We start from the raw sequence: 11,806 nt of genomic DNA, 5'->3' as shown, positions 1-11,806 counted from the left end.
GGCGGGGCCGCTTCCTCTCGGCCGGCTGCCGGGCCTTTGTGTGGGCCCGGGCGGGCGGGAGCAGCGGCGGAGGCCCCGCCCCGGCCGTCGGGACGCGCCGGTCGGGCCGGGCGCGCGGGGCGGGGCATGGCGGAGGGCTTCGGGACGCGCCCGGCAGCCTTGCCGCACCTGCCGGCCGGGACAAAGGCGCGCAGCGGCCCGGAAACTCCCCGCGACCCGCTTTCCCGCCCCCAGCGGCTGGCCGAGCTCTCGTCGCGGGCAGCTTCAAAACTGTCAACGTTTCCCTTAGTTCCCCGTACCGGTGACAGGTTGGGAAAGTCTTTCATTTCCTCCGCAGCTCAGGGCCTCCTTTTTTTGTTGTCGTTTCTTGACGGTTCAGACACAAACTAGTAAAATTTTTTTTTAATACTTTCTGGATGACTCTGTTCAGACTGAGTATTTTTATCAATGGGACTTGTATATATCGTGGAGCCCAGGTATAGTTTCTTATCTGCAACACCACAAAGAATCGAGGTTTTCAAATCGTGTGTGTTTCTGGTTTTTAATATTTTTTCGTCTCTTAAAATTTTTTTACTGAGAAAGAAGCATAGTTTTGTTATTGCAGGGTAGAAATTGGTGACTTAAAGAGGAAGAAAGATTGGCAAAAATGTACAAGAAATCCTGAAAAGCAAATGACAAATACACGATATAGTGGATGTAGAAATTATTACTACAATTATAGAAACATGTTGGAGTAAAGCATTTTTATTAACTTATCTTCCAACAAACTAAGACTCCTCAAAAATGATTTCAAGGTATTTTTTTTCCATTTAGTAGTGAGCTCTTTTCCCAAGTATAATTCAAAAGCAAATTGGACTCAGTACAAAAGAGTATAATTTCTGCCTTATCACCTGTTAACAGATTGCCCATATTTTAGATCCAAAGGAAGATTGGAAGGTATCTTTTGAAGAAGTATGTCAAATCAGTAATAAATACGTGTGGATAAATGGAAGGGCTTTGACCACTTTCTTTGGCTTTGGAAGTGTACAAAATATCTTAAATATTCATATCTGTGCAAATCGCCAAGATTAGTAAATTGCTATCTGTATGATAGACTACTCTCAAGGCATCCAACATCATGTGAGAGAACACTGAATTGGGAGAATATTCCCTAAGTTAGAACACAGGCTGCAACATAATACATGTGGTTTGTTCATGCTTTTTCTTTTTTTTTTTAAAAAAGGGCAACCAGGGCATAGAATAAATACTGAAAGCTGTGAACGCCAACGTTAAGGGTGCTTTTTCTCTGGGAAGTTGGATTATAAGCGATTTTTTTCCCCTTTTGAATCTTCTGTTTTCCAAGATTTTTGTTTTAAACGTGTATTACAGTACTAAGAAATACTAGAAATACAGGAGAGTACTAAAAGTCTGTAAACTGTCAAAATATACCATTTGGCTATACTGAGTAAATATTTTCCCAGTTGCACATTGTAAAGTTATTCTTTACTGTCCAATGTAATTTATCATTGGTTGTTAGAGTTTTGGACATGTGACTGTAATCAGTGCCATTTAAAAACTTGTAACTAAGTTTCAGAATCTTTTCTCTTTATAGAAAAAGAATTACTGAATGGATGCTCACAGGCCTTTGAAACTATGCAAACATTTTTTTTAATGTCTCACTTAAGTGCACTTTTAATATGTTTTATTAAATAGATAAGTTGATCACTGAAACTATGCTATAAGTCAGGCTACAAAAATGGATAAAGTGCTGTTCCTGTGCCCAAGACAGCGTGCAATCCTAGAGTTAAAACTTAACACATTTTTGTTGTGTTTTGACATTGCAAAACACAACAAACACATTTTGTTGTGTTTTGACACTTAACACAACATTTTTGTTGTGTTTTGACATTGCAAAGTGATTTCACATACATTTTTCACTGCCGTAACAATCCAAGGGAGATATGTACACTACTGTTCTCATTTTAGAAATGAAGAAACAGATCTGAGAGGTTGTGACTCAAGCAACGTCAAACAGATAATTAGAGGTGGAAGACCTGGGTCTCTTATCCTGGTCTTCTGAGCTCAGGTCCTATTGCTCCTCCCACCCACCTGGCCACATTGCCTTTCTAGCCAAACTTCCAAAATACATGTTAAAATGTGTTCTTTGGATGAGAAAATATTTGAAAATTATCCTTAAGTTGAATCTTTTTTCTTATCAAAGTAAATTAATGAGTCAAGGAGTTTTGGATATTGTGTGGTCTAAACATTCCCCCCCTCCCCAGTGATTTACATTTTTTGTCATTTGATTTTCAGCGGATTATTTATAAAAGTAATTTTGACCTGCCAAATTGTCGAAGGCTTTTTTTTTTTTTTTTTTTTAAACCTTTCTAAAGTTGTATGTGATATCTTTTCAATGCTGATAGGACTTTTGTAAGAAATGTCTTTCTCTGAATTTTTTTGGTGGGGAGGAGTTTTCCATACTCTTTGCTCACGTGAGCCATTCTTGGTTTGTTCCAGCTTGCTAACACTTGGTGTCACATGTGAGCCTTCCACATGTTTTCACTCTCCATTCCAGCTCTGTGATTGAACTCTGCTCTTATTGACTAGGGGGCAGTTGGGCAGGCATGCTTCGTTCCTGGAATTGACAGTCATTCGTGTGAGTAAAGGGGAACCTCAGTGAGGCATCTTTATGCATGTGAAAAGCATTTGGTTTTAAAATGGAAGAAATGTCAGATACTGTTAGTGCCTGAGCCTTTGCAGCTGTTTGATTGGCGCAAGAAAACTGATATGCCTATTTTCTCCAGATCTCTTATCTTTAGCAGTTCTGCTTGAATGTTTTCTGTCTATTCGTACTCATTTTTACTCCTTTGACCCTTCTTTTTATTTCCCCTGTCTCTGCCTTGTTCTTCTCTTTCAGTTTTGAATATATTAACACTGAATCAGCACTTCTAAAGCCCTGCCTTCTCCCACTGGCTTCACTTGGCCTTCAGACATAATGAGGAGACTGGCTTTTCGAGGAGCTGGTTGTGCTCTGGTAAAGCTGGTAAATTACTGATCATCTACACCCTTTCCCTTTTCTGTCCTTCCTTGCCTTTTCCCTTCCACCTTTCTTAAATTTTGTTATCCTTTTCATAAAGATTCCTGCCTTATGTTCATCAAATTCACTTGTGTCCTTGTCATAGATTGTTTACAAAAGCTTGGTCCTTAGTTTCTTCATTTTAATGAATTGACACCAGTTTATCAGCCTTTTATAAAACAAACAAAAGTTGGCTGGCCTTGGCCTAAGCCCTTTGAAGCTTTAGCCAGTTGTGGCCGATTGCAAACTAATACACTGTATAACAAACCAAGTCCTAGAGGAAGGAACATATTAGGCTCTGTTTTTAAACACCATGTGGACTGTAATTCAGAGGAAGAGATAAGAGACTTTGTTAGTTGGTTACCAGAATTTTTTATTTATTGGTTTGTTTTGCCTCTGCTTTCTTTTCCCTGGAGATCCCCAATTTTTCTCTCCATACTACTGGCAACCCATTCTTTCAGCTACTGGTGTCTTAGTTTCCTGAAACTGAATGTTGATGAGTGACACTGGGATCAGTTTTTTCTTTTTGCTTTAGAGAAAGGCCTGTGAAATCACAATATGCTATTTGATACTGTTTTTAAATTGTATAAACATTGTAGGACTTTCTCAGGTATGCACCCTTACCCTCTAGCTGTAGCAGATCATTTCAGTGGTTGCATTTCTTGTGTTATAGTCAAATATATATATATTTGTAAAGCTGTGTTAAGATTACTTAGCAGCCTGCCTAAAACTTAGAGCAAATATTTACATGTTTCTGGGAGGCCAAGGAGGACCTAAAACCTCACTTCTGGGGTGCTCTTCAAGATCATCTAGTGAAATGTAAAGCTGTGAATTCATGGGGATAGAGTACCTCATGTAACTGAAAAGGAGGTTAGTCTGGATTGACAGAAGTTTCAAAATGCAATTTTGCTACTTTAGCATAGGTATGGCAAGTATGTTGAGTGTTTTCTGGGGTATGCCTTGTGGATCTTTCTTTAATGAATGGAGAAAATTCATTTTCAGTGTGTTAATTTTAGGGTACATCTAAAATGCTAGCAGGTTAATCCTCTGTCCCCTTACCCTTTTGCACTAATTTGCCTCAGGGTCTGCTTCCTGTTTTTTGGTTTTTGTTTTTTTCCAACATCCTGGCCCACCTGAAAAGTGATCATAATCATAAGAAACACTGGGGAAAACAGATGAGGCTGCTGACTCCAGAGGTGACCACCTTAGGGACTCTGTCCCTGAGGCCTGCCTGACTGCCTCAGGGGCTGAGGGATCAGTACCTCCAACACACCATTATATGTGGGTGTACCGTTATATGTGGGTTTCCAAATTCCAGTCCAGGGTAAATTTGGGGCCAGAAGTGGTTGAGTCATTCAAAATTGGTAAATACAAATGAGTATACTGTTGCTGAATTTGTCCCATCCAAATTGAAAGTGTAGCATTCTGGTAAGTGAAGGGGCTAAAGCAAGGTCCAGGACTTGCATTGAAAAAGCATAGTTGAGCTTCTTTGCAACAGTGAAAATATCCTCCTAAGTGAACCAGAAGCTTTGTGGCAAGTGGCCAACTGGGGGCTTGGTGGCAGAGTATAAAATTCAGTGTAAGAACATGGCTAATTATTTCTTATAGAAGAAGTTGGATTCCATGGGTTCCAAGAGAAGAAGAGCTACCTCCCCTTCCAGTAGTGTCAGCGGAGACTTTGACGATGGGCACCATTCTGTGTCCACGCCCGGCCCAAGCAGGAAAAGGAGGAGACTTTCCAATCTTCCGACTGTAGACCCTGTAAGTAACTCAGATCACAGTTTCTGCCTTCTGCACAATTCCCTACCTTTCCTTTAATGATAAGCAGTTAAGATGCAAGGCCTCTCAGCTTCTTTTTCCTCTGGCTTGATATTCTTAACCTTTCTTTTATGAAAAGTATATGCTTAGTCAGAAGTCTTACAGTAATAGTGTAATTTAATATTATGAAATAATAAAGAATATCATTTTTGTCACATTATATAGTCATTCAAGTAAATGTATGCTTGTCATGTGCCAAGCACTGTTGTGGTGATTGGGATAAAGCCATGTGTAAGACAAGCTAGTTTTTCACATGGAGCTCAGATGCTAGTGTTGGGGAAGCAGAACGTAAACAGATGAACAAATAAATAATAAAGTTCCTCAGCTAGTGATGAGTGCTAAGAAGAAAAGTTTGGATGATATGGGCTGTTTTGGCCCATACCTTCAGGAAAGATTTCTTTGTGATCAGAAGGCAGCAGCCCTGCAGAGCACTGGGGAAGGGTGTTCCAGGCAGAGGGGCTGGATCAGGAATGGATTTGATGGGTTGTGATTACAGAGAGATGGTCAAGAGGGAGAAGGAAACTGGCAAAGTCTGCCCAGCCAGAGTATACCCTACATACTCTGTGTTAGGAGTTTAGATTTTATTCTCTGACTGGTAAGAAGCCCTCTATTGGATGATTTTTTTTTTTTTTTTAATTTTATTTATTTATTTATTTTTGGCTGTGTTGGGTCTTCGTTTCTGTGCGAGGGCTTTCTCCAGCTGCGGCAAGTAGGGGCCACTCTTCATCGCGGTGCGCGGGCCTCTCACTATCGCGGCCCCTCCCGTTGCGGGGCACAGGCTCCAGACGCGCAGGCTCAGCAATTGTGGCTCACGGGCCTAGTCGCTCCGCGGCATGTGGGATCTTCCCGGACCAGGGCTCGAACCCGTGTCCCCTGCATTGGCAGGCAGATTCTCAACCACTGCGCCACCAGGGAAGCGCTATTGGATGATTTTTAAACAAGAGTGATATGAACTAATTTTGTTTAAAGGAAAAGAAAATCACCAGTAACATATTCTGATGAAAGATTTAATCATTTAAATGATTTTAAATGAGAGATACTGTCAGCATACTTTAGACTTGGGTTCCCATGTGGGAATTTGGGAATTTATCCTTCTCTACTGGCCTTTTATGTTTTGTTTTTGTTGGGTTTTTTTTTTAAGAACCCCTACACTGACTTTCTGTTCACTTTTCTGGTGATTTTTTTCCTTTTCCTATGTGTAGATTGCCGTGTGCCATGAACTCTACAACACCATCCGAGACTATAAGGATGAGCAGGGCAGGCTCCTGTGTGAGCTCTTCATTAGGGCACCAAAGCGAAGGTGAGTGGGAGGGGTTTGGTTCCGGGTGCAAGTTGAAAGTGTTTAATAATTGAGTTTTCTTTTGGAAGGAATGGCTTAGATGATACTGGGGTCTAAATTTTAGTTTCACTTGTCAAGGTGTAGCGAAGCGCATTTAAAAAAATTTTTGTTTTAACTAAAGAAAAAAATTTTAGTTGTAAAAAACATACAACATAAAATTTACAGTCTTAATTGTTTTTAAGTGTACGGTTCAATGTGTGTTAAGTGTATTTACATTGTTACACAGCAGATCTCCAGAGCTTTTTCATATTGCAAAATTGAAACTCTGTGCCCATTAAATAACTCCCCATTTCCCCCTTCCCCTATCTCCAGTCCCTAGCAATCACCATTGCACTTTCTGTTTCTGTGAATTTGACTGCTTTAGGTATCTCATGTAAGTGGAATCATACAGTATCTGTCTTTTGTGACTGGCTTATTTCACCTAGCGTAATGTCCTCAAGATTTATCCGTGTGGTGCCATTTGACAGGATTTCCTTCCTTTTTAAGGCTGAATAGTAGTCCATTGTGTACATATAGCACATTTTTTTAATCCATTCGTCCATTGGTAAACACTTGGGTTGCTTCCACCTCTTGGCTATTGTGAATTATGCTGCAGTGAACATGATTGTGCAAATATAAATACCTCTTTGAGATGCTGCTTTCAGTTTTTTTGGATATATACCCAGAAGTGGGATTGTTGGATCTTACAGTAATTGTTTTTAATTTTTTGAGCAATCACCATACTGTTTTCCATAATTGCAGCACCATTTTACATTCCCACCAACAGTGTACAAGAGTTCCAATTTCTCCACACCCTCACCACACTTGTAGTTTTGTAGTAAGTTTTGAAATCAAAAGGTGTGAGTCCTCTGTGATGGTTAATTTTATGTGTCAACTTGACTGGGTTAAGGGATGCCCAGATAGCTGGTAAAACATTATTTCTGGGTGTGTCTGTGAGGATGTCTCTTGAAGAGATTAGCATCTGAATAGGTAGACTGAGTAAAGAAGACGCCTTCACCAATGCAGCTGGGTATCATCCAGTCCCCTGAGGGCTTGAATAGAACAAAAGGGTAGAAGAAGGGTGAATTTGTGTTCTCTGTTTGAACTGAGACATCCATCTTCTCCTGTCCTTGGATGTTGGAGCCCCTGGTTCTTGGGCTTTCAAACTGAAATATACCACTGGCTTTCCTGGTCTCCAGCTGGGAGATCCTGGGACTTCTTGGCCTCTGTAATCATTAGTTCCTATAATAATTCTCTTACATCTCTCTCTCTCTCTCTCTCTCTCTCTCTCTCTCTGTTTCTCTGTTTCTCTGTTTCTCTCTCTTTCCCTACCTATCTATCTATCTACTGATAGATAGGTAGGTAGATAGATCCTAGTGGTTCTGATTCTCTGGAGAACCCTGACTAATATGGTCTTCCAATTTCATTCTTCTTTTTCAGGATGGGTTTTTTTGTTTCTGCAAAAAATTCTGTTGGAATTTTGTTAGGTTTTGCATTGACTCTGTGGATTGCTTTGGGTAGTATTGGTATCTTAACAATATTAAGTTTTCCAATCCAAGAATGTGGGATATCTTTCCATTTATTTGTGTTTTAATTTCTTACAGGACTGTGTAGTTTTCAGTGTAAAGTCTGTCACCTCGTTGGTTAGGTTTATTGTTTAATCTCCTTTTTGGATTGTTCACTGTTAGTGTGTAGAAATGCAACTGATTTTTGTGTATGTTGGTTTTGTATCTTGCAACTTTGCTGAATTCACCTATTACTTCTAAAAGTTTTTTTGTGTGTGGGATGTTTAGAATATTCTGCATATGAGATCTTATCATCTGCGAACAGAGATAGTTTTACTTCTTCCTTTCTAATTTAGATGCCTTTTATTTCTTCTTGTTGCCTAATTGCTCTGGCTAGGACTTCCAGTACTTTGTTGAAAAGAAGTGGTGAGAGCAAGCATCTTTGTCTTTCATCATTTTTAGTATGATATTAGCTATAGACTGTTCATCTGTGGCCTTTATTTTGTTGAGGTAGTTTCCATCTATACCTAAGTTGTTGAGCGTTTTTAATCATGAAAGCGTATTGAATTTTGTCAGATGCTTTTTCTGTATCAGTTGAGATGATCATGTGGTTATTTTCCTTCATTCTGTTAATATGATTCATTACTTTTATTAATTTTCATAAGTTGAACCATCCTTGCATTGCAGGAATAAATCCTGCTTGATCAGGGTGTATAATCCTTTCAATATGCTGCTGAATTCATTTTGCTAGTATTTTGTTGAAAATTTTTGCATCAACGTCCATAAGGGATATTGGTCTGTAGTTTTCTTTTCTTGTAGTGTCTTTGTCTGGCTTTGGTATCAGAGCGTTACTAGTTTCACAGAATAAGTAAGTTTTCCCTCCTCCGGTTTTTTGGAAAAGTTTGAGAAGAATTATGTTAATTCTTTAAATGTTTGGTGAAACTCAGCAGTGAAGCCATTAAGTCTAGGGCTTTTCTAGGGCTTTTCTCCTAGGCCAGGAGGTTTTTGGTTACTGATTCAATCTCCATACTGGTTATATGTCTATTCAGGTTTCCTGTTTCTTCATATTCAGTCTTGGTAGGTTGTATGTTTCTAGGAATTTATCCATTTCTTCTAGGGTATCCAATTTATTGGCATACAGTTGTTCATAGTAATCTCTTATAATTCTTTTTATTTCTCTGGCATTGGTTGTAATGTCCCCTCTTTCATTTTTAATGTTATTTGAATCTTCTTTTTTTTCTTAGTTAATTAGCTGAGGGTTTGTCAGTTCTGTTGAGCTTTTCAAGAAACCAACTCAACTTTATTGATTTTTTTTCCTGTTGTTTTTCTATTCTCTATTTCATTTATCTCTGCTTTATATATTGTTTCCTTCCTTCTAGCTATGAGTTTAGTTTGTTTTTCTTTCTCTAGTTCCTTGAGAGTGGAACATATTTTTAAAAATTATTTAATAGTCTTTAGGATAGCAGCAAAGTTGTATTTATCATAGTTAAAAGGGATTAGTTTTTCACAATATGCAGAAGACACAGTGATTATTTTCACCTTGCTGTCTCTCTTTTTTCCCTAACTTTTGGACTTGACTTCTGTGGTCCAATGAAGCAAAAACAAATATCCACCTGGCACACGCCTCCCTGTGGAGGCTATGTTCCCCCTGACTAGAGCATCCTTCCTCTCTTGCTATCAAAATAATATCACTGTTCTTTTCAGACTCTGGCATTTGAAGTTCTTTGTTCTGAAAACATACATTAGTGTGGTAGATAGAATAATGGCCCCGCCAAAATGTCCGTGTTCTAATCCCTGGAATCCATGAATATGTAGGATTACATGACAAAGAGAAATTAAGTTTGTTAGTCAACTGCCTTTGAATTGGAGAAATTATCCTGGATTATCCAGGTGGTCCCAGTGTAATCACAGGAGTCCTTAAAGAGGGAAGTAGAGGAGTAAGTCAGAGAGAGATTTGAAGATGCTGTATTCCTGGCTTTGAAGATGGAGGAACGGGGCTACAAGCCAAGGAATGCACGTGGCCTCTAGAAGCTGGAAAAGGCAAGGAAGTGAATTGTTCTCTAGAACCTCCAGAAGGAATGTGAACACCTTGCCTTTTAGCTTAGTGAGACCCATTTTGGACTTCTGTAAGGTAATAAATTTGTGTTGTTTTAAGCCATTAATTTTGTGGTAATTTGTTAGAGCAACAGTTGGAAACTAATACAATGAGTTAATTAAAGATTTAGATCCATTCATGAATGTTGATGCCGCAGTGGGTAGCCAACAAGCTCTAGGTTGATCTGAAGGCAAACCTCTCACTCCAAAGAGCAGAGCCACCAAGGATGCAGTGTCATCATCCTGAATGAGGAGAGCTCTGTAAATTAGTCATGCCAAAAATAAGAGTTTTTTTTTTTTAATGAAATCTGTCTACAGATTTCAGTTAGTTTATCAGTAACAATCTTTTGAAAGTTGTCATTTAATTAGCATATGATAATAAAAGCCCATATTTATTGCTTACTACATGCTAGACACAGCACTAAGTGCTTTGCAGGCCTCATCTTGTTTAAACCTGAGCAATATTGTTATCACAGTTTATAGATGACAACTTGTACAAGTTCTCAGAACCATTGAGGATAACCAGAATTCAGACTCAGGTTTTTCTGATTCTAAAGCCTGTGCTCTTAACCAGTATGTTGTATAGAGAAGCAGCATCATATTGTAGTACACAAGCACCTCATGGAAAAGGACTGCCCCTCTGCTGCCTGCTTTTCACCAGCTGAGGGGCAGAAAATACAGGCCTTTGGTGCTGGAGCACTGTCTTCTAGCCTCCATGACGTGGTACTTTAGGAGCACTGCTGCCTTCCCCCCAGTGCTGTGCCTGCATGCATCTCTGCTCCTCCTCTGTGGAATGCCTGTTTTCTCAAGAGCTTGTGGGAAGAAGTACTGTTCAGAGCCATGCAATTGTGAATCTCTTTTTGAGACTTTGTTTTCATTAGTATGTTAGGCTGCTTGTACTAGGACATCCAAATTAACAATGGCTGAAACAAGAACAATTGCTTTCTCTCATGTACAAGTCTTATTCTGTGAGGTCTTCAGGGCCGAGATACTGTCTGTCTTTTTATTCTGCTGTGCTTGGGGTATCGCCCTTGTCTGCATGGTCTGAGATGGCTCACCACCACAACTACCTTCCGGCCCATAGGAAAAAAGAAACATGTTAGGATGTGACCTGGACATGGTACATTTCAGCTCTTGCATTGGTCAGAACTTAGCTGCAACGTGGCTAAGAATTTGGCCTTTAGTACCCAGGCAGGAGCTTAGAATGCTGTCATCTTGGGAAGGAGGCAAAATAGGTTTAGGGGTAGCCAGCAGGCTCTGCACATTAGGCAGAGTGTTTCTCACTTTTCTGGTTAAAACCCTTAGTTATGCTTTGACTATTCTGTGGCCATATTATGGCAGGGTGCCCTCACCTATTGTTGAAAGAGAAAAGCTCTTAAGACATGTACTTCACAGTCCTATGTGTGTGTGTATGTGTGCACAGAGTCTGGAAGAATATTAGTAGTGCTTTTAACTCTGGATGAATAGGGGCAGTTTTTACTTTTCTATGCTTTTCTGTATGTTGATTTAAGTGGGAAAAATCAGTTAGAGCTATTTCATTTTCAAAGTGGGGGGACCTTGTTTTGACCACATTATATAGAGTGGAATGTTGGGATCCTGACCTTTTTTTCTATATGGTAATTCTGAAAATGTTTGTGAGGAACCCCCTAGCAGAGCTTCTGGGAGATAGTGTCCTTTCTAGGTATGTGTCCTCATTGCGTTGTCAGTTGTCTACGGATAATCCCCCAAGCCTGAGAGGCTGCTGAGGCCCAGCTTTAGCAAGGAGCAGTGGACTATGGCCCATCAGGCCCAGGCAGAGAGAGCCATCTAGGATACCAAGTTAACAAAGCCCTAATGCTCACTCTGAGAAAGTCCCTTGGTACCACTGACAACATTGATATTAGGCCTGGGTGGGCCTTTGTTGTTACTCACTGAGACCTTTATGTTCTTACACTTTCTTTGAATAGCAGATTGAATACTCCTTTTACCCCCTCGTACTTAATTTTATAGTTCACTAAAATCGTAAGTAGTTGATAA

General features: G+C 39.8%; 1 protein-coding gene across 17 annotated transcripts in view; it reads left to right on the top strand.

Annotated features, from left to right (window-relative positions):
• Positions 1–11,806, top strand: part of PBRM1 (polybromo 1) — a 105,889-nt gene that overhangs the window by 154 nt on the left and 93,929 nt on the right. For 15 of the 17 annotated variants that reach the window (XM_061196967.1, XM_061196965.1, XM_061196964.1 and 12 more), the window contains exons 2-3: positions 4,664–4,816; positions 6,076–6,173. In XM_061196967.1, coding sequence (XP_061052950.1) covers positions 4,679–4,816; positions 6,076–6,173 — 236 coding nt within the window. In that variant the 5' untranslated portion in view covers positions 4,664–4,678. Of the gene's footprint in view, positions 1–102; positions 309–4,663; positions 4,817–6,075; positions 6,174–11,806 lie in introns of those variants that run through there. The other 2 variants (XM_061196951.1, XM_061196950.1) reach the window with 2 other exon arrangements.

The sequence above is a fragment of the Eubalaena glacialis genome, chromosome 7, assembly GCF_028564815.1.
Source record: "Eubalaena glacialis isolate mEubGla1 chromosome 7, mEubGla1.1.hap2.+ XY, whole genome shotgun sequence".
In the NCBI taxonomy this organism is placed as follows: Eukaryota; Metazoa; Chordata; class Mammalia; order Artiodactyla; family Balaenidae; genus Eubalaena; species Eubalaena glacialis.
This window is presented reverse-complemented; position numbering and strand designations above follow the sequence as displayed.